This window comes from Bison bison, unplaced genomic scaffold (assembly GCF_000754665.1).
Source record: "Bison bison bison isolate TAMUID 2011002044 unplaced genomic scaffold, Bison_UMD1.0 scf7180017864331, whole genome shotgun sequence".
Classification (NCBI taxonomy): Eukaryota; Metazoa; Chordata; class Mammalia; order Artiodactyla; family Bovidae; genus Bison; species Bison bison.
The window spans coordinates 5,953,176-5,979,645 of record NW_011494903.1 but is presented as its reverse complement, the minus strand read 5'-3'; the positions used below and the strand labels follow the sequence as shown (position 1 = coordinate 5,979,645).

Sequence of the window (26,470 nt, the reverse complement as noted above, 5' to 3'; positions counted from 1 at the left end):
CTTAAATGTGCCCATCCAGTCCTAAAGTCTAAGTTAAAGAAGAATATTACCAATCATGCAATATCAGTCTCAAATCAACCAAACACCATTTCCACATCTTTTCTTTGACAACCTTCTAGATCCCTGAAGTCTGTTCAAGATAACTGAAGTCTGATGTCAGGGGCTGCCCATAATTTTCTTTGGAGAATTTTTGGGAATTCCTAAATTATCCCTTGAAAAAAAATCAAAATAGGAAATTGATGCTACAAAACTAAAGTAGAATTTGCAGAAACAACTCCCTTGTGTAGAAGGGGAAAAAGCTGTAAAGTGTTGCGCCATTTCTAGTGGACTATTTCAGGAATAATTCAATTCCATTGTCGCCCTTGGCCCTGGGGGCAAAAATGCAGCTTTTCCGGTTCCAAGGAGGGACTGTTCTCTGACTTAACATGTGAGGCAGAGATGAGGCAAGCCAACCAGTTCTAGAGTTTACAGTCTTTTTCACTCTGCGAAGTGATACTGCCTTATTGTTTGGGTCAGGTACTTGGGAGCACAATCTCCCACCCCCTGGGTGCGACTATTCCTTTATAGATTAGATAAGAACAATTGATGAACTTTTAAATGCTGAGAAAACTAATCAGAACTGGAAAGGGGGGTGGGTGTTGGCCACAGCCCAAGAAATATGCCGACTGAGATAAAAGCACTTCTGAACTGTTTCTCCATCCCACACTTCTCAGCTTTTAAGTCTCCATTTCTTTTGTCTCTTGTCTTTCTTATCTGTCATTCCCTCAACTCTCTTATCTCCACTATCTTTCTCTTCTCCTCAACCCCAACTTGATCCCCAAAGACTTAACTTTGAAAACTCTCTTAACTGGGCAAAACATGGACTTACCTTTTCAAAAATGCATTCTTTTTTGTAGTACATAAGACTCTACATTCTGGATTTAATTCAGAAAATAGCTCAGGTGAGCATATGAATGAATGAAAGATGCTCAGTCGTGTCCAACTTTTTGTGAGCCCATGGACTATAGCCCGCTTGGCTTCTCTGTCCATGGAATTTTTCAGGCAAGAATACTGGAGTGGGTTGCCATTCCCTTCTCCCGGGGATCTTCCTGACCCAGGGATCAAACCTGTGTTTCCTGCACTGCAAGCAGAAAACATGCTTCCAGGTGAACATATCTTACTCTCAATTCTTCCTTTTTTTTTTTAAAGAAATATTAAAAATATCTTAATTTTCATTTCGGGCAACAGACTCAACCTCAGTTCATTTCAGGTTGGGTTATGGTTCCAGATTCTTGATGGCAAGGAATTGGAGGGGGGACGGTGGACCTTGGGTCACACAGTCTGTATGAGTCCTTTGGCCCCAGCACTCTTTGCTGCTTCCCAGCCTCATTTCAAGGCCCGGGGTCATACTCCTGCTTCAAATGTTCTGGGAATCCAGGCCAGATAGATTTGAGTTTTAATGTCCATATGTTGCTTTCAGTTTCTCTGAGGCTTTCAATTCCTTTTTTTTTTTCCTGTGAGGGACAGGCCTTCCCTGGGAAGAAAGAGCACCCCTTGAGTCTGACATGTTCTGCAGTCATTTGTGACGCCCTTTGATTAACTTGGGATGAGTCTGGCCCCATGCTGGAACTCAGTCCCATTCAGCATCCTGCCAGCTAGAAAACGTACTGTCTCGATCACCACCTTCTTAAGAAAGTTGTACGATGCCCAGAACATAAAGGTCTTTTCCGTGGCAAGTTAGGCAACCCAAAGGAAAGAGAGCTGTTATGGAAACGGCCAACAACTCATCCGGTGGTTGGTTGTAAATCATTCTTTGGGGGAATAAAGGCAGAGTGGGCTGGAGCTCTGGCCCTCAAAGAACTTCCTCTCATTAAACCAGAGCAATTTGCTGCTCTCTGTGTGCTCTTTCTGCTGTGAGAGAAGTCACCTGCTTTCCTCATTCACATCAGTGCTCCTGGCAGGGTCTGGTTGAGGGTCCCCTGCCAGGGGTGCATCTTTCCACCTTATAGAGGTCTCTTCTCGAAGCCAGACTCCACAGGTGTAACTCAGAGTCGATCTGATCAGCTCCTTGCCCCCACTGCCCAACTCTCACTTTTTCTCTTAGCTGCTCTTTTCTGTGGTCCTGGGTTTCCCAGTCTTGGCGAGAAGACAGTCATTCCTTTGTGTTCGGCTGCTACAATGAGGTAACCAAAGAAAGGGTCTTGGTCTGAGGCTGTCAGCTGTTACTAATCACTACTCCCCGGCTCATCATGGGTCCCACTCGCCTCTCCCTCTTGCTCTGCTTAGCACACATAAAGAAGATGAATGACTCCCTGGTTCCTCTTCAAAAAAGCATATTGTGCGGCACATTCCAATACCGTGAGCGAAGGATGGGCTAGTGTGTGGGGTGAATGGGTATCTAAATCACCTCTCCGTGGGCCTCATGCCGGCAGCTGTGGCCTGTGAGACGTGAACCTCAGAGCTGGCCCTCTGAGAGTTTCCTGAGACCACGCTGAGAGAGAGAGGAAGTTGATGTGATGGGTTCCTGAGTTACTGGAACCATTCGTTGCAGGGCTGTGTTAGGCTGGGATATGCTGTGTTAGGCTGGGATGAGACTGTAGGATGGTTAAGACTAGTGCAGAAAGGGGCTTCACTGGTGGCTCAGATGGTAAAGAATCTGCCTACAATGCGGGAGACCCAGGTTCGATCCCTGGGTCGGGAAGATCCCCTGGAGAAGGGCATGGCAACCCACTCCAGTATTCTTGGGTGGAGAATCCTCATGGACACAGGAGCCTGGTGGGCTATAGTCCACGGGGTCACAAAGAGTCGGACACAACTGAGCGACTAAGCACAGCACAGTGCAGAGAAGACAAAGCTTGACCATTTGGAGGGCCTCACCAGTTGGTTACCCAAAAGGAGGGCGCTCAGACGTGTCTGACTCTTCGAGACCCCATGAGTTGTAGTCTGCCAGGCTCCTCTGTCCATGGGATTCTCCAGGCAAGAAGACTGCAGTGGGGTGTCATTTCTTCCTCCAGGGGATCTTCCCAACCCAGGGATTGAAGCCACTTCTACATCTCCTGCATTGGCAGGTAGATTCTTTACTGCTAGTGCCACCTGGAAAGCCCCACCCAAAAGAAGGATTCTCCCCACCCCAAGGTTAACGAAAAGGACCCAGAAACTCTTGGACATGAGAGGTAGCAGAAGTTGAAGCTGGGCCTCCGTGTCCCCTCTGCTCCCTTCTGTGAAAGCTCATTTTCAAGGCTGCCTGTAGCCAGAGAAGAGGGATTGTCTGCTCAGTCCTACCACGCTGAGAATAAAAGGTGACTTATGATATAACTTTTCCTGCTACTGACAATCATGTCTGTTCCACTACGTTTCCTATTTAACAATCTTGAAAAAGAATGTTTCCTTTCCATGGCATTCTACTAGTGAACACCAGAGCTCAGGAAAAGACTTTTGTTGACAAGCCTTAAGAATTGAATTAAAAAGTCAACTTGGCTGACAAAGTGATATGCCAGTGATACATTTGTTAGGAAGCATCTTTGTCCTCCTCAGGCAAAATAACCTCATAAAACTAAGTGGTGTCATAGGTGAATGAAATGCCAAGTTTTGGGATGCTGTGAACAGCCATAACAGGAAGGAAATTTTGGCCAGGGGGGAAACCCTTGTGAGAATGTTTGTGATTTAATTGACTGTGAATTCCACAAAATCATTCTCAGTTCTTTGTGGAAGATGGTTTAACTCTCTTCACCAAGAATCACTGATTAAAGTAAAAGCCTTCTTGGCTCAAAATTCCATGAAGCATACCTTTTCTAAAAGTTCTCCCTTCATTACAGTGTCTGCAGAATTTCTGTTCAGATGAGTTGACCAGATTCCAGTGATCAGCACCGTCATTTCCTTGGTCTCCATTAGAGATGGGGTGCAGTCTTGGGTGGAGTGGGTGGGCAGCCCCAGGGGAACGGAAGCAAGGTGAGAGGGTGGGAAGACCGTAGCTCAGAGCTCCTTTTTCAAGCCTCTACTCCCAACTGAATGTGGGTATATACCAGCGTTTGCAAACTCTTTTTATTTTTTTTAACTAGAACCTGCAGATACCGTATAAACGTATTTTACGCTGTGACCCGGCCGCACACAGACATACAAACGTGCAGCTGGAAAAACTGCACGTTTTTCCCTCTTACCCCACGTAATGCACTCTATCGTTTTCGATTCTATCCTGTTTCATTAATAGGATAAAAGATACTAGCTCATGACCTACTAAATTGATTTCATGACTGGCATCTTAAGCACTTATTCAACCTCACTTCCTCTTCCATTCCCGTCTCTGTGTTGGGTTTTTCATTTATTTGCTCATTGTTCTGTTACTGTGTGACAGATAGGACTATAGCAATTACATAAGCTCATCTGCTAGAGTGAATCCTGTTAAAGATGGCAAAGAATAAAGGAGTGGGGGGAGGGAGAGGCTGGGTGAGAGGGAGGGGTACTCCTGTGGTGAGGGGTAGCCGTGTGCCAGCCTCCTGCCCATCCTGCCCTTCTCGGATTACCCACCACCCCCATCTGGAGATAAAGCTCCAGGTGATGCTGGGTCCCTCCCCACAAGGTCTGTCTCTCCTTCAAGGTAGAAGGAACCTCACTACTTCAGATTAAATTTGGGGAAGAGGGCTTCCCCAGTCGTTCAATGGTAAAGAACTTGCCTGTAATGCAGGAGACTTGCAAGAGAGGCAGGTTTGATCTCTGGGTGAGGAAGAAACCCTGGAAAAGGAAATGGCAACCCACTCCAGCCTGGGAAATCCCGTGGACAGAGGAGCCTGGTGGGCTACGTTCCATGGGGTCGACAGCTGAGCAACCAAACAACAACGACACTGTGATAAACGTGGGGACGAGCAATCAAAATTGGCGAGTCTGAATTTCAGAGTATTTTAAACACAACAATTTTAGTGCTGGTCATTCGAACACTAGCCTAAGTGAAATGTTTTTAAAAAGTTTGTGACCTCCTCCCAGCATAACAACAACAACAGTGGTAAGAATGACTATTCAACATTCTATTGGGCATCTTCCTGTGCAGGCACTGTTTGGGGCAAGGAGGCTACATCAATGAATAAAACAGATTGTTCTGCTCTCCTGGCACTAAAATTCTAACAGGGGGCATCATATAATAATCATAGCATTTATCAAGGGCTTACTCTGTATAGATTCTTCATGTAAGTTTTCCATAAGCTTGCAGTGTAGGTATTATCTTCTTGTCTAGGTGAAATGGAGACTTAGAGAGGTCAAATATTATTATTTGATTAATTAATAATAGCAGCTAACATTGCTTGAATGCTCAGTATGTGACAAGCACAATGCTAAGTGCATCTTGTACAGAAGTCCCTTTAGAGCCATGAAAACCCTGTGAAGGAGCTTTCTTCATTCCCGTGATACAGATAAGGAAACTAAGGCTTCCAGAAGTCACAGGGCATCCCAGAGCTAGAAGTAGAATCCAGGTGTTCTAACCTCAGAGCCTGAACTCTTAATCACTGAACCACAATTTTTTAAAAACAATGTGCTTCTGAAAATGCCTGAGGCTGGCCTTAAGTAGTTTTAAAATATTGACTCTTCGATTAAATTCTGAGGCTTTAACCAGCTTATTCATTGTGATGCAAAATTATGATACAATTTCTAACCTAACTAAGATTTGCCTTCTGTTCTAGAACCCCTAGAATCATCGAACTTATTTTTTTTTTCCAATCTAGTTTATAAAGAAGCTGGAAGAAAATATTCCAGTAGGAAAAAAACTTCACATAGTTTTAGAAGGATATTTACAGCAATTTGTTCCATGCTCACTCCCACCCCCTCACACCTTTCCTCAGAGCTTTTTCTCCTGCTGTATGTGCTGAGGGTCCAGGGTGCCCTTGCTCCAGCAATGGGCAGATGCTCTAGGACACAAGAGCTCCTTTTTTGGCCTGTAAATATGAAGTACGTTGTATTTTTTAGAGTTTAGTTTTTCTTATTGAAAAAACATCACATGAATACGGTATATACTACCACTCATCCTTGATTTCCTTGTTATAAGTTTGCCCGTCTTAAAATTCTAGGAGGCTTGAGAACAGGCGGCTTTCATTAGATAAATGTCTGAGAAACCCATGGTAGAGAAGGAGTATATCTAAAATAAAAAACTAAAACAGAGCAATATTCTTGAGGCAGCAGTTGCCACCCCCTCCCTTTTCCATTCTTTCTGGGCCTGATCCAGTGGCCCTGAAAGAACAATGAAACACCATGAGGGTGAGTAGAAAGAGCATTCATAGCAGAAGGCTTCTTCTTTAGATTTCACATTTCAGAGCCAGAAATAGGAATCGTTGGAAGAATATACTGAGACCCATTAACGTATAAGACAGACTTTTAGCAGATGGGAGAATAAAATCCATGCAAAGAGTAGAGCCTTAGGAACTTGACATTATTTATATGTTACCCTTTAATAACTTGACTGAATACATATTTCATTTATCCAATAAGTCATACCAAATATTATACCAGAAGAAATCTAATTTACAATAAACTTACAAGAGTTCCATATACGTATTTATTGAACACTCTCTCCCCATCCCCATCTTGCCCCAAAACGTGAATTTCATGCATTTTCTGTTGTGCTAAACTGATTACTTAAACATTATCTTCATAAATAAAGAGGTAAATGCTTACTAACACATTTGCATTAAGAAACTCTCTTCCTCTCTCTTCAGAGTGACTGCTGCCTAAAATATTCAGGTGTTTGAAGCAAAGTCTAAATCTTTTGCATTCTAGAGAATGTCTTGTTCAGTCTTTTTTAGATGCATAACTCATTGGTAAACATATATTAGGTTTGCAGACATGAATGATTAATTACTTTTAAAAAATTAATTTCTATTGGAGTATAGTTGACTTGATTACTTTGTTGACAACTGGTATTTGATGGGTTTGTTTTTAGAAAAGAAGACAAGATCCATGTGCCCACAGTCAGCAAATATCCATGATCCTCAGTGCTCCATTAGAACACATTCTGGGCTCTTTTTCTAGGAATGATGAGGAATTTGAACGGATTGATCTGCTCTCTAGCTAGTCCTTCTGGTGACCACTGTGGTCCACTTCCCCCCAAGGTGGGGAAATGTCAGAGTTTTTCCACAGTTACCTCCCTGTATGCAAATTTCTTCTAGCCAGATGGCTCATTTCAACATTGAACTCAAATGCAATAAAGTTAGAGAAAGCCAGTATGGATAAAAGTGCATGAAACGTGGGTGACTCCTAGCTTGTCCGTAAGGATTGAGATATAGTAGAAAGGGCACTCCCTTGGAGTGTGGGTTCAAATCCTGCCATTACTGTTTACTAGCTGTGCAACACTGGGCAAGTGACTTAACTTCTCTGGTCTCTTGTCTCTTTACCTTTAAAATGGTATCAACAATATCTGCAACATACAGTTGTCATGAAATTAGATGTGCCACTGGTGAGAGGAAGAATTTGGTGAGTGATTTAGTGGATCAGCACAAAAGTTAACTCAAAATATACAAAACATATAAACTTACAAACATGTCACTGTAATTGGAAGAACTATGGCAGAACTGTAATTAATAGGCAATATAGTATTTCTTGGGGTTCAAGAGGATCTCAATTCTGATGACAGATTGTTTTCATAATAAAGATGTCAGGATGTCTTGAATAGGGTTGGTTCAGCTAAGCCCAGATCAGATGAGGAAAAAAGGACCAGTTAAGATCATTCTCTTTACTACTTGCCCGGGAATGTGTTTCTCACGTACGTATTTAGATGAACACAGAGTCGTCATAACATACTCCCACGAGTACCTGCATACCCAAGTGACCTCGTTCGCCCTCACCCCAGTGCCCTTTTCCTCCATATATTTTAAAATGACGAGGCTCCATGCAGACTTCCCCCTTCTCAAACATTTAGAGCACTTCCTGCCAGAGTTCCCTTTTCTGTAAAGTGATTTAGTGCTTTACTCTTGTGCCCAGACACTCTGACATTTGTGTGTAGCACTTTGTCTGGAATTTCGGGAGGCTTGAGAAAGGAGATGGCCCCAGAGTCGGGGTGAGAGACAGGAAGAATGACAGCCTGCCCGTGTGGAGTTTTGCCTTCCAGAGCTTTTCCTCCATTTCCTTTGCTCCTCCAGCATTGAGGCTGTTCTCTTGCAGACCCGGTGTTGTGACAGATTGTCCACATCCATCCTACCTTTGCCCTGATGACAGTGTGTGGCTTTGCTTCTAGCGTTCCCTTTAGTTTGACAGACCCTACTCAGAGAAAAGGGGAGAGGTTAGAGTTGGAAGGAGGAGGGGAGGGGCACTGGGGTACCCAGAGCAGAAGTCAGCAAGCAGCCCCTCATGGGACACCAGACCCCTTTAGAAGAAGGACCTCCATGGAGATTTGGTTAATAAAGATACCCGCACACACCCCTGCCTTTTCTAAAACGTTAGCAGTTGCTGCTTTATTCTCTTTCACAGGATCAGGGTCAATATGCAGAGGTTGGTGAGGCCTCTCATTTGACCATCGATTCTCTCTCTGGGCTCATTGCTAAAGAAAATGCTTCAGTGTTTGTCTTCATCTATTTCACAATTGGAAAGTATGGAGTAAAAAGTCACTGGTTTTCTTTTTTTATTAACTTTATTTAAAAAAAGAAAAACAAAAAATCTATAAACTTTGTTTCCTAGAGCTGATGGCCCTGTAGCTGTGAATTCCGGAATAACAGTGCCCAGCCCTCCCCCATGGTGGGAGGGAGGGAGATTTAAGCCTCCTCCTTTGTCTGCCACGTTGGTTTCCAGTGCTGTGCCTTGACCACTTAGCGCTCTCTCTGAATAGCTATAGGTCGGGAGTAGTGGGCAGGAGCGGCAGAGAAGAGTTGGCGTGAGAACGGAACAGCACCACAGAATAGAAGGCGAGAGGGAAAGAAAGCATCTCGGAGGAAGAGAATACTGCCGCCTGGTACCCCTAGCAGAGATATCCGGCCTTTTGTGCCCACACCACTCGCCCGCCGAAGAATTGCAGGCTTCAGTGGTGACGAGCTCAGGCAATGATGGGAAAGAGAGTGGGCCCCTTCTGGGAGAAATGATTTCAAGCACAGGAAAGCCAAGATATTTTGAGACACCATAGGAGACCTGCGGATGAACCTGGGGGGATGGGACCACGTGGATTGAGGACAGATTAGCCCATTTCTAATGATGGTAAAGTGTTGAAGTGGCGCCAACCTCACAAGTGGGTGTTAACCTTAGGTTTCAAGAAGCCTAGGGCAAGGATAAAAGAAGCTAACTTCACTGCCTTAAAACCAAAATTGGCCTTCTCGTTTGTGGGAGCTGTAGGTGGTTTTCTCAGGGGCAGAAAGTACACTAAATTCAGTTACATAAGATCTGGGCTCAAGTTCCCACTTCATTTTACTTGGTATTAACTAAGAACTGAGAAATTTACTTAACTGCTTTTTAATCTGCCTTATAGATTGTTGTTAAAAATAAGAATATAGCAAGTACTACGTGCTTATTATGAAAATTATGAATGATTTGATTCAAATACACATGAAATTATAAATTGGAGATCATGGCTTCAATTCCCATATAAGCTCATTACCATTATCAAGATTTGGGGGCAAACCCAGCCAGTTATCTGGCATTCATGGACATTATCCAATATACTTTACCTTACTCTAAATACATTGATATAAACAGAGTCACTACCTACATATTGAACCACTGTTAGAGTCTGATACTGATCACTGAGCTACAGTGTAAACTTTTAATATATTTATAAAATTATGATTTTGCATAATAAAAAAATAGTTTGATTAATTACGATTGGATGATGCTATAATTGAATCTTAGTGTTTTAGGAAGTTTGGGGGGGGAGAAAGAAAAAAGACAAATGAAGAAATGGTTAATGAAACAGAAGAGCCCATATTATGATTATGAAAACTTAATCTTTTGAGAGTTTTGGGTTATTTCCAATTTTTTTCCATCCCAAGAGGCATGGAGATGTGTTCCATTTGCTAGAACAGTTAGGGAAACATTCACCATCATGCCTCCTCTCTCACAGAGGATCATGCCTTGTCTGAGGTAGACTTTGAAGATGTCCTGAAAAAGAGGGGAAGAATGTTTCACATGAGATAAGGTATGCCAGGCCTGTGGGACAAGGTGGAGGAAGGCAGAGAGCAAAAATGAGAGGAACCCCACCAAAATTACTGTTTTTAAAAACTGTTGATGAGATGAGATAAAATGAAACAACAAGAGAAGCTGTTTGAGAACTTTGGCCTACTATCAATGTAAATTGAGGATAACTCAGTAAGTGAATAGAATAATAGCTTAAATTTTACATTAAAAATAAAAAAACTTACAAGTACATACATAAAATAATAATTCTTATAAAAGAATTTAATGGTAGTTACTCTGTGTGAGTCTGCAGAGTGCTCAAAACTTGAGATATGCTTAGATTATCCTGCCAGAAACCTTTTTTAAGGTATCTCTTCATATACACACACACACACACAATACTCACTAATTCACACTCACAGCTTCCCCAACTAGTAGCAACCTAGGAAAGAATTTGATTGCCCCTTCAAACCATCAGAGAGTCATGTGAAATCAACTCTTGGGGCAGAAAATGGGTGATCACGTGTTAGCTGACACAGCTGATGCCTAGCCATTCTATGGCTTTTCCCCTTCACCTTTTGTGATGCCCTGACTCAATTTGGTGCCAAGTTCTCATAACATGTATAAAATCCCATTGTCGGGTGGGAGAGGGTTGGGGAGTGAAAAAGGAAATGCTCTTCCCATTACCTTCCACTGGACAATTCCCTGAACTGATTTCCTGAAAATCTCCTTCTGTTTGCCTTCCCTAGGAATGGCGGCCCTAGATAGTAAGGCATCAGGAAAGATGGGGATGCGAGCTGTAGTCTATTACATGACTACGACCATCATTGCCGTGGTGATTGGCATAATCATTGTTATCATCATCCATCCTGGGAAGGGCACAAAGGAAAACATGCACAGAGAAGGCAAAATTGTACAAGTGACAGCTGCAGACGCCTTCCTGGACTTGATCAGGTACGTCCTTGCAAGCCCATCCTCTTGAGTATATTTTGACAACCTCTCCTCTTTCGGGGGGAGCTGATCAAACCCTAGAAGAGGTATCCAACTGAACCAGTCCTGCTGGGCTTGAAATGAAGATCACATGTAACAGAAATGGAAGTAAGGATCCGTTTTCTGATCTCATGTGAAAGAGATAAAAAGAGCAAGGAAAAGATAAAGATTTAGGAGCCCTGCTTTTAGGATTCAGAATCTGAGCACTCAGTCCTCTTAACTGTGCAGCTCATCTTGGAATATTAATATCAATAGTTCTTTTGTGTGTATGATTTTTTATTGAAGTATAGGGTTGTGCAATTACATAAGTTACAGGTGTACAACATAGTAATTCAAAATTTTTTACAGGTTATACTTTGCTTATAAAATACCGGCTTTATTCCCTGTGTTGTACAGTATATCCTTGTAGCTTATTTTATACTTATCAGTTTGTACTGCTTACTCTTCAACCCCTGTATTGCCCTTTCCCCTTCCCTCTCCCCACTGATAACCACTAGTTCTGTGTCTGTGAGTTTGCTTTTTGTGTTATACTCACTAGTTTGCTGTACTTTTTAGATTCCACACGTATAAGTGATAATCATATAGTATTTGTCTCTTTCTGACTTATATCACTTAGCATAATGCCTTTCAATAATTCTTGACCTACCTTTCTCAAGTCTTACTGTTTAAGGCTATTTTTTTCCCTCAAGTATAGCCTGTTCATTGGACTCTTCTAATTTGGAACTTGTGATCTGTATCACCATCCATTATAGACAACAATTCATTTCCAGAAGGGACCTTAGAGATCATCTGATCTCACCTGTCCTAAGGTTTTCCTTTTGTACTATTTATGAAGAAAGGATTTGGCAAATCAATAATAAAAGATTAAAGGATGACTTCTTTAGCATTGTTTTTATATACAAACTGTATACTGATTACAAATTAGTTTTATCTAGTACTTGAAACAGACCCAGTGATATAGTCTGATTTACACAGAACTGAGAAGTAAGCCTAAATTTGATCCTGGCACTTCCCTGCCTGCTGTCTATCCACATTTGCTTTTGCATGGGTCAGGTCCTGGAGGGGAGCGTTGCAGGCTCAAAAGGATCACTGAACAGGGCGTGCAAAGGTGTGGGCTGGGTTAAGGGAGCCTACAAGTGATGGTGAGACACTCGGGGACTATCAGCAATAGGAAATTGTTTTGTTACCACCTGTTGCTTTGAGGTCAGGAAGGGAGCTATTCCTAGAACTCAGGATGAGCTGTAGCCTTGGAAAAGGCCACCAAGGACAGGGGCTGGAGCTCTAATTTGGAGGAAGGGAGCTATTGCCCAACCTGCCAAGAGAGAGAGCTGGAAGAACCTATACATCCACTTCTCTCTCCCACTTCTGTCTGTGATCTGTCAGCACCTCCCACTGGACAAACCCAACAGGAAGCCAGAAGGCAACGGGGCAGCCTCGCAGGCACAGAGCAGGATGGCGGGTAGATGGAGAAGGGCAAATGGAAGATACCCTAGCACAGACCTCGAGATGTCCCACCTGCTCAACAGTCCAGCCAGCAGCCCATCCAGGCTGTCTTCCCAAACCTAGCTCTTTCCTCCTTATTTTCCAATGGACCTACTTGCAGAGTGACTGGCTTGCCAGTCCTAGATGTCTACTCTAGGATTCCCCACTGACCATTTGAAAGCGCTCCTCCTAGCAACTCAGTCTCCCATGCCATCTCAAGAAATGGGTCCGTGGCTGTTAGGTTCAGGAGTGAGTTGGGCAGCAAAGGACCTTTCAGCAGCACCTCTCAGTACCTACCACGAGTGACTTTGTAGCATCTGTGTGTAAGCACTATACAGCCCCCTCTTGAAAGCCTTTTCCAGGGAGTTAATGGCAGTTATCTGAAGGTAATAAGCCATTCTGTTTTAGTTCATATCAAGTTGGCACCTGATGACAATGATTTTATTTAGTTCCTACAGTTAATTAAAGCTTTTCACCATTTTTTTCAGGGACTTTACCTTCAGGTAGTTTGGATTGGGGGTATTTTATTATATTCTCTTTCTGTATAATTTCTACTCCTTGTTTAAAGAGTTGGGAACTTGTCATTCTCTGATGCTTTTCTGCCCCTCCTTGCCCCAGTGACAAGTATAAGAATAGCCTGTCCTCCCCCACACACCGGGTTTGAGCATTTATCTTGGAACCTCCTAAACATTTATCTCAGGGTTCATAGAAACAGACCCATAGAGCATAGATGGGAAGAACAAAGAAACAGGATGGTCCAGGCAGTAAGAAGAGACAAGAGTTTATAATCTTAACATACGATCGATGACTTAACAATTGCTGGAATCTCGGGCTCTGACCAGCTGCCCAGGTCATGTCTCCTCCACAGGCTTCCATCCTGGAGCCCTGGTGATAGTTAAACCCATCTCATCTTTAACAGATGAGCAAACTGAGACCTGCATGGACGCCACGAGTCACCCAAGGTCACACAGCTGGTTAGAAATTCCCCAATGAGAGTGCTGACTCTCATTCCTTCCCCACCATGAGCACAGACACTGGTCTAAGGAAATGACAAATTCTGCCACCTGGACCCCAACTTCAAGTTCTGTGGACCATCTCCCTGTTGGTTACCAAAGGGCTAGAAGCTCTAACCATTCAGAGTCATTATCTCATCCCCCAGCGTTCTTTGGGAGGACTTTATGGAGAATAAAATTCCACAGTCTGACCATGACATTTGATTCAGAACATTTGGTCCCTAAACACCCAGCGTGATACTAAAATGACCCCTATTGAATGACCCCTAATGACCTCCCCCTGCCCCCAGTCAACCAGAATGCTTATGCTAAAAGGTATTTCCATTTTCACTTGGGTTCTTCCTGGGCGCAGGGTTTGATGTCTGAATTTTAAAAATTCATTTGTCTGACAAAAGGACAGATGAGTTGGATTTGGGACTTAAACTGAAAAATATGAACTACATGGACCACACTTGGGGATGACCTGTGTCCCATTTCAAAACTATCTACCAAAATCTGTCTCTTTTTCCATCTGCCGCTTAGTTGGATGCAATCTTTACCTTACACACAATGAAAAGGTATTTAAGGAACTAATTTATTATTTGGAAAAGTTTCAAGTGATCATTATTTTCTTTGCAGGAATATGTTCCCTCCAAATCTGGTGGAAGCTTGCTTTAAACAGGTAAATACTCTACAGCCATGAATTCCCCTTTGAAATTCCTCTTTGGCAAACAGAGTGTGGCTGTCTTTTTAATTGAATTTACTTTTTTTTTCCTGTTTCCCTGCAATAAGAAACTTCCTTTGCCAACTAGATGGAAAGCACTAGAGTTTTCTGGGTAATTGGGAGGGGAGGGAGGGGTCTTCCCTTGTATTGAAGGCTTATTAGTTGCCAGACACTATATGTCTTGCATACAAATGGCTCATTAAGTCTCTGTTAATTGTTAAGAAGGCTAATCAGCAGACTTTCTCCCTTCCTCCATATCGCATACACAAAAGCTCACCAAGCACACAAACTCCAGTATAAGATATATTTACAACTTGCTTCAAAGATTAGGGAGATTATTCAAGTGTCTGGGTTTGATTTTAAAAGTCAGTGGGTTGTGTTTTTTAAAAGTCTGTTGAGGGCCTTTAAAGGACTCTAAAGGAGGAACCATGTCAGAAAGGATTGCCCCATCACGTATTGGATGTCTGCTCTGTGCCAAGCACTAATGTTGTATTTACTCCTCACATAAATATGATGGGTATCATTGTCTTCATTTCATCAATGAGGCAACTCATCTGTGATCATTCAGAGGGGTCAAGTAACAGGCATACAATTTCACAAGTAGTAAATGCCAGACCCAGAATTCAAACCTGTTGTGCTGATTCCCAATTCTGTCATCTTTCTGCTTCTACATTCTGTTCCCCTTCCTGGAAAGCAGTATCCAGGCTGATGCGACACTTCCCAGGAGGCCGTAGTGAGCGTCAGTTCTTCTTAGCACCAAATCCAAGCAACCCTTGGCTCTCTGTGTTGAACACACAAATACATTTTTACTATTAGGGGATAAAATGAGTAAAGCTCATTCTAACCTCAATTGAATTAAAAAAAAGCTTTGTTGCCCAAAATATTAAGAGGGAAACAATTAAATATTATAGTTGTTAAATAGTAGTTCCCAAACATTTCCCCAGATGGTGTCACTTTCCCTAACCCCTGTGCTTGGGATGTGGAAAATAAACAAAACCAAACCCTGACCCCATGGAAGGCCAAGTTTTCCACTCTTCACTTTTCTTCCCTTTTTAAAATCTGTATTGACCGTTTTTAATAGTCAATTTTGCACATACTGCAAAATTCAAACAGAATTCTTTCTTTAAAAAAAAAAGGCTGACAAGGCAAAATCTAACTCTTTTTATTCAAAACAACTGTAACCATAAATAATAATCCCCTTTCAATCCAGCCAGCCAACCCCAGCACCATGGGGCTGATTCTTCCAGTTAGTCAGCTGGCACTGGACGAATTCAAAAACATTGATTTCTAGCAGCACTGGGAAAAGTGCTGACTCACACGGATTTATTGTATTCAATATTTGGTTTTGGATAGCACTTACACGATTTTGAAGGAGAAGCAAATGTATCGTTCCGGATCTATTTGTCTTAGATCGGAATGCAAGTGAGGTTGCAGTTTCTGTGTCGGCTGCAAACTGTGTCTTAGGGGAAAGGGTTGGAGGTGTAGGAAAGGCTAGTTGGGATTGAAAATTCACCCTAGACAGTCTAAAATTGGGGTGCACTAAAATGCATAAGCACCCCAATTGAACACAGATTTGACTGGAATAGGAGACAGAACGGGGCCAGTTTCTTTGTTAAAATTACCAGCAATGCCACTGATTGTTTAGGGCTACGTCTACAGTATTGACAGCTGGCCATGTCCTTGTTTGGAAATGATAGTTTCCCACTGCACAAAAAAAGTCTCCCATACTTTACCAGTACTCTTGGTAAAGTGATGGCCAAGCATTCCATGTACAGCTGTGCTTTCTTCCCCTAGACTCTAGATCCAGGCAGCATCCATAGATTATTACTTTCTCTGGTGCTTTAGTACCATCAATGTGAAGGCCAGAAATTCTGTTCTTATTAAAATCATAGAGAGATGGGCTTGTTTCAAATAGCCACAGGAAGACACTCAGCATCTTCTGTCTGGGGCATCTATGCAGACATTTTGGTAGAAAGACCATCTCCCTTTTTTCTTTTAAGATTTATTTATTTGTTTATGGTTGCCCTGGATCTTCATTGCTGCTCACAAGCTTTCTCTAGTTGCAGCGAGCAGGAGCTACTTTCTGGTTGCAGCCCGCAGGCTCAGTAGTTGCGGCACACTGGCTTAGTTGCCCCACAGCATGTGAGATCCTCCTGGACCAGAGATTGAACCCATGTTCCCTGCATTGGCAGGTGGATTCCTAATCACTGGGCAACCAGGGAAGCCTCAAGACCACTTCCTGAGTAAGAGGAGAAACTCCTCTGTAGACTTGAGAAGTGGGTTGTCATCCTCACCAATCAAACACTTCTGCTTAAGAACTGATATAATCAGGAATACCTGGAGGAATGTTGTTTGGGGATATTAAAATTTTTAATAGTCACCAAAATCACCAACTAAGTCTAGTTCCAGAAGAGCTTTATTTGTGAGTATCATTAGCCAACATTAAATCTGTGCTTTAAAATTTATCAGATGATCTCATATATTGTTTAATTTGATCATTACAACAACCCTGTGAGGTAGAGTCAGCCCAGTGACCCCTGTTTTGCAGCTATGGGATATGAGCAAAGGGAGGTTAGGTGATTTGCCAGTGATCACATAACATGAACCCATAGAGGATACAGGAATTGTTGTGAATATCTTTTAATTTTTAAAAAGCCTATTATAGTCATTTTATTAGGGTTTCAGAAACATGCATATGTTTACTCCAACATCTTCAACCTCTTTCCTGTTATGATTTGCTGTATATTTAAGTGTGTGTGTGTGTGTGTGTGTGTGTGTCTGTACTGAGGAAGTAGTAGAGGTTTGTCACAGATTAGTTAGATGATAGATATAGATAGACAGATACTTTCTATAACACAGTTCTCTGACTTGAGGGTAATGTATATCATTACAGAAAATGCGAGCAGAAAAGTACAAAGAAGAAAAGAAAAATCATCTTTCATCTCTGTTGTGTCTTTTCTTTTTAAGTTTAAAACCAACTATGAGAAGAGGAGCTTTAAAGTGCCCATCCAGCCCAACGAAACACTCGTGGGCGCCGTGATAAACAATGTGTCAGAGGCCATGGAGACTCTGACGAGGATCACAGAAGAGTTAGTCCCAGTCCCAGGGTCTGTGAATGGGGTCAATGCCCTAGGACTAGTTGTCTTCTCCATGTGCTTCGGATTTGTGATTGGAAACATGAAGGAGCAGGGCCAGGCCCTGCGAGAGTTCTTTGATTCTCTCAACGAAGCCATCATGAGATTGGTAGCAGTGATTATGTGGTATGTATTTCCATTTGCTCTGTATGCTCTATAGAAGATGCTTATTGCCATCAACTTGTGTTCTGTTCTGAGGAAGATGCCACCAGGCAGGATGGCCAATTGCAGAGATTTCATCCGGGTAAGCATAAGAAAATCAGTGACTTTCTGGGCTGGTAGTAGCCTTGAACGTATCTGTGAACCTCTTTTCATAGTTTGCTTCCTTGGTTTTGAAAGATGTCAACTTCTTTATTCCAGTGCTGATGGCATCCCATTGCTCATTCCTCTTTTACAACTAATTAACTATTCATTCAATACATATTTTTTTATTATCTTCTGTATACCAAGCATTTAATGCCAGGCACTATGGATATAGCACTGAGGAAAACAGACAAGGATGTCCTAGATCTTACATTTTTTTAAATTCTTTTCCATTATAGTTTATTATAAGATATTACATATAGTTTCCTGAGCTATATACTACGACTTTGTTCGGATCTTATATTCTTAAACAAATCAACCATATGCTTGGAGTCACAAGTGCTATGGAGAAAAAATAAAATAAAAATATTTTATTTTATTTTTATATAATTTTATTTTATATAATATCATGTGGTGTGATTAAAAAAAAAATAACTGAGGAGGAGGCTTAAAATTTGCATTGGTTGGGACAGAAAGGCCTCTGAAGAGATGGATGACATTTTTTGCTGAGCTCTGCATGACCAGGAGAAGCTAGCTATACAAAGTGGTGAGAATCACATTCCCAGGAGAGGGAAAAGCAAAGGCCGAGGCCCCTGAACCATCAGAAAAACAGAGCTCTCCTCTCCTCCACTTCAGTCCTAAGAAGGAAGTGTAAATGGCCCTTCTGCAGCTAGTGTGAGGGACTCATGGGAAGTGTTATAGAAAGCCAAGCCACAATTTATAACAAAACTTCCTTCAAAGAAAGTTGAGAGCAGGAGACAAAGGAAAAGACTAAATCCACAGAGGAACATTGACCTTGGAAAAGTAAACTCTCCCCAGCAGGGAAGAACCCAGTGATTGGTTTAAACCTCCTGTGAGGGTTGCTTTCCTTTTATCCTTTATTTAAAATCCAGACTCCCTCTTGGCACCTGAGGCAGGAAGGCATCCATTCCTAAGAAAAGCACTCACCAACGTGATTAAAAATATCCTTGGTTTTTATTGCCACTGAAGCCCAGAGAATCCATTTTTCAGGAGTTTGTACAAGATGGATATGAAGTCGGAAACACAAAGATGATCAGAGTGCGGTCTCCACAGGCATCCCCCTTGCAATGCTGGGGCCCTCCTTGGAAACCTTGGCGGGGCTGAAAGTGGACATTTATCTTCATATTATTAAAATGCTCTACCTTTCACCTCTTTTATGAAAGAAGTCTATTCAAAGGCTGCTGAATGAACCTCACATGTAGCTTTTTCTAGCTGTACATTTCGCCTGCACATTCAACATTGAGTTATTACATTTCTGAAAACAGGTACTCTTATACTTTTCTGGCCTGTGTTTTTAAAGGGCTTTTAAAAGAACCATTGTATTTTTCAATACAAAAGAAGTCCTCCACAGTTCCCAACAGACCCTTCTCCTGAAGGGTGATCGACTTCTGTGTTTGTGGTAATGGGAGTTGGGTTGTAGTTTACAGCATGCATCGAACAAAGAGAGTTGAAAGCCTGGCAGCACAGCCTTGATTCAATGTATAATCCATTTCATGTCTCCGATGTTAATTCTTGCTCAGATGTAGAGCAAGATCTAGAAGAAGGATTGCAAATAGCGGTAGCAGCCTGTGGATAATAATTGCTTAACTAGAGCACTTATAACCTGATTGTGGAGGTACATACATGCATGTTATTAACTTTGATAGCTGTGAGTTTATTTTACGGTTGCCTTCTACTCATCGCAAATGGTGTTAGTTTTTCGTTTGCACTGTAACATGTAATTTCCTCTTATAATACATTTATTTAAGTTAAAAAAAAATACCACGCATGTAATATTATAACAAGGTTGTAATATAGGAAAAACCAATAAAAGTGGTCCTTGATAAAGAGAGTTGACTGCAAATCTAGAACACTGAAATGGCATGGTATACATCTTGCTTTAGCTTGGGAATCAGTCTCTGATGTGGGAAATGCTGCCCCCTCTCCCCTGCCCAGAAGTCTGGAAATTGGTTCAGTAGATTCTGACTGTTCAGGGTATTTAGCAGGGGAACAGGAAGCGGTGGGGAGGGCTTGGAGAGTGGATGGCATCTGAGGACTCCCAAAGCGACTGAGGTATTTAGGGAAAAAAAGAGGTAAGTAACAAAACCTCTGAACCAACCATTTTTCTTGGCTTTGGAGAAAAAAAACTGTGACCTAAAGAAATTCTGAGTTAGTGGAAAGTCTAAAGTACTATTTATATTTAAATTTATATTTTAAAAAAGGAAAGAAGGAAGTTCATAATTTCTGCAAGCCCTCATAGTATCCTGGGCAGAAAAGTTTGGAAATCAACTCTCATTGACTTTTTCTTATCACTTGGTAATTTCTGTGGAATAGTTTGTTGGAAATCAGGCTTCCAACTGTGCGTGTGTTGCTTCTACATAGGTACGCCCCTCTGGGCATACTCTTCCTGATTGCAGGGAAAATTGTTGAGATGGAAGACATGGGAGTGATCGGGGGACAGCTGGCCATGTACACAGTGACAGTCATCGTGGGCTTGCTCATCCATGCTGTCATTGTCCTACCCCTCCTCTACTTCCTGGTAACGCGGAAAAACCCCTGGGTTTTCATCGGAGGTTTGCTGCAAGCGCTCATCACAGCTCTGGGAACTTCCTCCAGGTATAGATATATCCATGGCTTATTCCTATCAGAAAATATATTTCAAAACTTACTTTGAACCAGAACCTTCAGATTGGAGTGGCAGGGTGCATTTTTTCCAGGTTTTAAATGTCTAGATGCATGAATTGGCTTTTTGACTCTGATGCTAATCAGACTGATTTGGGATTTAGGGAATGGCTGGATATACACACTTTTAGGAGAAAAATAGAAATCAACTATCCTTTCCTGCCCACTCTCATCTCCCTTGTCCAGTTGCCTTTTATCTGAGATGGCAGAGCGTCGGCACAGGCTCTTCTTGCGGGAGTTGGAGAGTAATCACAAGCGATGCCTCATGGAGGAACCTAGAAGCAGAAGAGCTGTCAAATGATGCAGTGAAGAGACCCACTGTTCTAATCCTGCTCCCCTATTTATAATAGTGCTGACTTAGTTCCCTTTAATTTAGAATATGGGAGAGGAAGGAACTCTCTGTCCAAAGTACTAAAACAGACAGGCACAACAGTAGGACCAACTCCCTAAGGGTTGTTGCAAGAAGCAAATGAGGTACGCCCTGCTTCACATGTCAGGATGGTCAACTGACATGTCCTGTTTCACTGTGCTCAGCTCCGCCACCCTACCCATCACCTTCAAGTGCCTGGAAGAGAACAATGGCGTGGACAAACGTGTTACCAGATTCGTGCTCCCCGTGGGGGCCACCATCAACATGGATGGGACCGCCCTCTATGAGGCCCTGGCTGCCATTTTCATTGCTCAAGTTAACAACTTCGAACTGAACTTTGGACAGATTATTACAATCAGGTACCAGGAATATTCTACATGACATTTTCTTAAGAATGCCTTTAAATGATGAGCTAGTGATCAGGGCCATCCAGATGAGGGTAACACCCAGTTTGACACAATCACAAGCTCTGGTCCCTTACTCTATAGAACACTTGGTACTATACAAGGGGGACAAAGTAAGGGAACCGTGAACAGTCTCTTCCACAGACTTATTACTTTATGAATACCACTTTATATCTACTCATAAAACATTTTCACATTGTCACATAAGCCTATCAAATAGATATTTAACAAACTGAGTTCCAGACGGGTTATATGCCTTACAAATGAAATTCACATCGCCTCTGTAAAAAATATTGATAGTGCTACAGAACTTTGTTCATAAATCATTTTGCTTTTGAATTCATAAATTTGATTTGTTTTTCTGACCACGGTGGCCATACAAGTTCAGTATCCCTTACAATCCTCTGCTTGGATAGAGGAATTATTAGAAATAAATTGTTATTATAACTAGACAGTATTTTAGACCTTACGAAATACTTTCAGGTACATGAGGAAGTATTCTATAACATCATAGGGGAAAGGCCAAAAGAACTTTTTGGCCAACCCAATATCTAGGTACAAAGTTCTTTATTTAGAAAAGGTTGTAATAGTAGGACCAATTCTTGAAGGGTTGTTGCAAGAAGCAAATGAGGTAAGCCATGTTTCACATATCAGGAGGCACATAGTAGGCATTTGATAAGTATTAGTTAATATGCTTATTAACTCAATGGGTTTTTTTAACAATCTCATTTACGTTTTTCTAAAATGTGTCCTTAATTTGGCAAGTCATACAGCACCACTGTGCATGTTTTATAGGATCTGCTCTCTATTTGGGGAGATTTAAACAAAGGTTTTCTGTTTGGGGACTTCCTCTAACAGCATCACAGCCACGGCTGCCAGTATTGGGGCAGCTGGGATTCCTCAGGCAGGCCTGGTCACCATGGTCATCGTGCTGACATCTGTGGGCCTGCCCACCGACGACATCACACTCATCATCGCGGTGGACTGGTTCCTGTGAGTACACTCGGGCTGCATCATCCGACTTGCCATCGTGGGGGCCCCTCTGTCGTCTTAGGACACCAGGCAGCCTGGCACCCCTGCCAAAGGGCTCCAGGAAGAGGGGCAGCTTGGCCTGTAATTATCGTGCTCCCTGCCTGATCCCGACGGCTATCTGGAGCCTGAGTCCCAGACTCTATGCACACTCACCCCCTTATCAGCCCACAGGGCACATCTGGCTGTTACCCTTCTCACTCCATAAAGCCATTTGGGGATTGGGAAACCCACTGTCTGCAAAGTCATCATAAATCGGTGAAGTCAGTTCTGAATTGCACAACACGTCCCCATGGTGGCCGGGACAGAAATGTGGGCCTCCCAGGCTGGCTCAGACTTTCTCCTTGTGCTTCCCATTCCAATGGCGTAATACAGGGCAGATGTTCCCATCTGATCCCCGCAGGGAGTGGGGCGTCCCCAAAGACAGTGAAAAGAGAGCTGGCGTCATTAAGTAGAATTGATTTTTGGTTCTGGGGAAAATTCCAAGAACAATACCCTAGACCCTAACCTCTAGGGCTCATCCCTCTGCCCTTTTCCCCTCACCCTTTCGACTGACACGTTCCACTCCTCTTCTTTCCCTTCCACTTACAGAATTTCTCCCCAGGATGCCCAGGTTGAAAGCCTAGAAGGACGCAGTAGGTGATAGAGTCTACATAGACGCTGTGAGCTAGATCCAATGACCGCAGAAGCTCAGTGTGCTCAAGGCATTATCAGGTGGGGGAGGGGGGTAATTAACTGAAGCGAGAGACCCACAGTCACTCGGATCTGGGCTTGTGTCCTGCCCCATGTGATACTGGGAGGGTACCCGGCCACCCTAGTTTCCTCCTCTGTAAAACGAAGACAGGAATGTCTTCAGTGGTGCTACGAGGACTAAATGCAGTGGTACGTAGGAAGCATTCGGCCCACTATCTGCCCCACAGTCCTACTCGATTCATGTGAAGACTTTTATAGCGTAAATTGGTGGTTCTCAAAGGTTTTAGTCTCATAACCCCTTTACATTTAAAAAACTGAGGACTCCCCAAACTTTTTTATCTGTATGGGTCATATCTATCAATGTTCATCATGTTAGAAAAGCTTGGGCATTTTTAAAATGTTAAATACATTTAAAGATTACAATACTAAATTCATTACATGTTAACATATATAACGTTTTTCTGAAAAAAAAATACCATCTTCCAAACCAAAAATTTAGGGAAAAGAATGACACCATTTTACATCTTTGAAAATCTCCTTAAAATCTAGTTTAATACAAGACTAACTGCTTCTGCCTTCAATCTCTTTTGTTATCTTTTGTGTTATTTTGTAATATTCTAGAAACTCCACTAGATAGACATTCATGAGAAAGTGAGATGGAAAGGGGCAAATAATATCTTGGCATTATTATGAAAATTGTTTTTACCTTAGGGACCCCCAGGGGTCTCTAGAGTCCAATTTGAGACCTTCTGGTAAAAGGAAGGAAAGAGAACCAAAGATTAATTTTAAATAGAAGGAAACAGGGAAGCAGAACTTAAGAGATGCCCCCAATGACTTAGCTGGCTAGTTCAGAACATGAGCTGAAAGCTCCTGATGTTTACTGGGGCCTCGCTTTTCACTCCTCCGCGCTCTTCCCCAGGGACCGCCTTCGCACCACCACCAACGTGTTGGGAGACTCTCTAGGAGCCGGCATTGTTGAACACTTGTCACGACATGAACTGAAGAACCGGGATGTCGAAATGGGTAACTCAGTGATTGAAGAGAATGAAATGAAGAAACCATATCAGCTGATTTCCCAGGAAAGCGAAATTGAAAAATCCATGGACAGTGAGACCAAGATGTAGACTAACACAAAGAAATGCTTCCTTGAGCTCCAGGTGTTTGAAAACCAGTATACAATATTTCCATCTCATTACAACTCATTCTCACCAGTAAGCCCCTTACCTCCCTTCTCCTCCCTGCCCTGACAGGATTGGGAAGTATTCATCCAAAATCAAGGGAGGATTTTGCAGTGGCCAAAATGTATAGTTTTCATCCCAGCCTTGAAATTTTTAAGTCATTTCGTGTTAGTCTTATCTAATAAGGTACTGAGATCAAAAATAGTCCTGATCAGATCTTACAAGTTTCTGTGGCACACAATCCTGTAAATGTGATAGATCTTATAATTTAAAGACTCAAAACAAATACTCAGCTAAAATCATGGTGTTAAATCAACTTTCAGAATGGAAAAATCCTTCAGAATACAATTCAGTTTTAGGATCAAAACAAAACAAATTGATCAGCAATGGGTTATTAGTTGGATATTAAGAGGGTCCCCCCCCGCCTTTCTCCTATGATTTGTGTCCTTATTTTATTAGTAGCAGGACAATATTAATACACAGCACAGCTGTAAGGAGGCATGTGAAGAGAAATTTCCGTGTGCCATGGGGAAGTTATGAAGTCTTATCTCTAGGCCTCAGTGTTCCCATCTATAAAATGAGCAAGTTCCTTAGATGCCTTTATGATTGATTCCAGTCCAAACATCAGGTGGCACCATGAAAGAACATCAGATTCCTCAAATTCCCCTCAGAGTGTTCTGTAGCAAGGATCATTCCATGGAGCATGGGACTTTCAAAGCAGACATTCATTGCAAATGAACGTTTCTAAATAGTGGGGGGGATGGCTGTGTGGTTTACGAGGTCCTGAGTCCAAAATGTCAGTTACACGTCACCAGACTGGAGGCATTCCAGGAGTGGAGTTGTTCATGAAACTCTGCTTAGTTCTTCCCAAGAGGGGATGTATTCCTTTCTTTCTTCCCAAACTTAAGGGATTCTTCTGGGAAGGATGTCTCCCACCACTCCTCAACTGACCATAGACTTTTAGAAAATAAAAGGTAAGACTATCAGTTGGCAAGGGTGCTTACCCATCTTACTTTGGAACACTAAAGAGCCAGCCAGGAAAGAATGGAGCATGGTTGATATTATAAACAGAGGATTTTAAAACACCAAGATTATAAGTCATCTTTAAGGAAAAGGTGTTTTGTTTTTTTTTAAACCTGAAACACGTTTTCTCTTCAGTTCAAAAATCATTCCCTAAGGAAGTCTGCAGATTAAAATATAAGGTCACTTCTTATATTATTTTAAACAAGTCAAATGAATGAGCTCTGTCTCTACTAGAGGTCCCAGAGTCAGGTGGGTGGTCTCTTATTTGAAAAGGTTTTTGATTCTCATCAAAAGTTCTCAGAATGAGTAAAACAAGATATTTCTTTGTGTTGGAACACCACTCACAAAATCATTCAAAATCTTAAGCTGGAGTGGTGTTTGATTTGATTGTGTTTTTGTCCATGAGAGAAATAGTAGAAGATGAATCGGTATGAAGCCATGTCAGCGTGGTTCCAAGAAGAAAAAAAAAAAAAAAGACATTGGGGCATTAGTTTCAGGCAAGGCAGCTACCAGGTTTAGAGGAGATTAATTTTTTTTTTTTTTACCCTGTAAGGAATATGCAGTTAAAGATGTGAAGTGGGAGCTGTCAGACAATACCAACTGTGTTTGAGTTTCTGACTGAAAATGGTGAAGAATGGACTTAATTATGCTAACAGATTGAAAATATAGACATACATCCTCTGATACACAATTAGAGATATTTTTATATAGATCGCAAGCATTACGTGTGTACAAAAGTTAACGTTAGGCTGTGGTGGAATAACCATTTAATGTCAAGGCTGTATTTGGGAAATACACTACAAAACTTAATGTATTATCCATGGCTGTCATGACACCAGTAGAGCAAAAATTAACCATGTCAAATTAACTCTGTTACACAGTGTGATCTTTTTTAATACTAACCATCTCTTAGGGAAAGCAGATCCTCTGAGATGACCCTCTCGCCAGCCCATCACAGGCTCTGCATATCACTTGTACCCAGTGTGGACTGAGAAGCGTTACTTTGTAGAAGTATTTTCAATAAAGAAAAAAATTAGTTTTACATGATATCTTTGCATGTGGTTATTATTCTTCTCCCTGAAGGAAAATAAAGTTTTCATTCAAGGAAGTAGTTCAGTGAGGTCAGGATAATGCTGGGAAGGATGCCTTGCAGATTTTTGGTTTGTTTGGTTTTTTTCTTTTTTTAGATTTTACTAGGTAAAATCTTGGAAGGCCCAGCTAGGGAACCCAAACACAAGAAAATCAGAAAGGACATACTCTCCCTGCCCAGCTCCTAAAACTGAAGCTGGAAACAGGAGGAGGTGAGGGAAGCATTTTGCTTTAACAGCCTGCATTTACTTGTTCATTTCAGATTCAGATTTCTGCAATAGAGTGAATCATTTCCATGTTGGGATTAATTAGAAGAGTGTAATGCCA

The 26,470-nt window shown here is 42.0% G+C and overlaps 1 protein-coding gene across 2 annotated transcripts in view; it reads left to right on the top strand.

The window, feature by feature from the left end:
• SLC1A3 (solute carrier family 1 (glial high affinity glutamate transporter), member 3) overlaps window positions 1-26,101 on the top strand; it is an 80,746-nt gene extending 54,645 nt beyond the window's left edge. For both annotated transcript variants that reach the window (XM_010853774.1, XM_010853775.1), the window contains 7 exons: window positions 10,800-11,004; window positions 14,154-14,196; window positions 17,206-17,498; window positions 20,058-20,291; window positions 20,892-21,086; window positions 21,990-22,124; window positions 23,773-26,101. In XM_010853774.1, the coding sequence (XP_010852076.1) occupies window positions 10,800-11,004; window positions 14,154-14,196; window positions 17,206-17,498; window positions 20,058-20,291; window positions 20,892-21,086; window positions 21,990-22,124; window positions 23,773-23,977 (1,310 nt within the window). In that variant the 3' untranslated portion in view covers window positions 23,978-26,101. The remainder of the gene's footprint in view (window positions 1-10,799; window positions 11,005-14,153; window positions 14,197-17,205; window positions 17,499-20,057; window positions 20,292-20,891; window positions 21,087-21,989; window positions 22,125-23,772) is intronic.
• The last annotated feature ends 369 nt before the right edge of the window (window positions 26,102-26,470 follow it).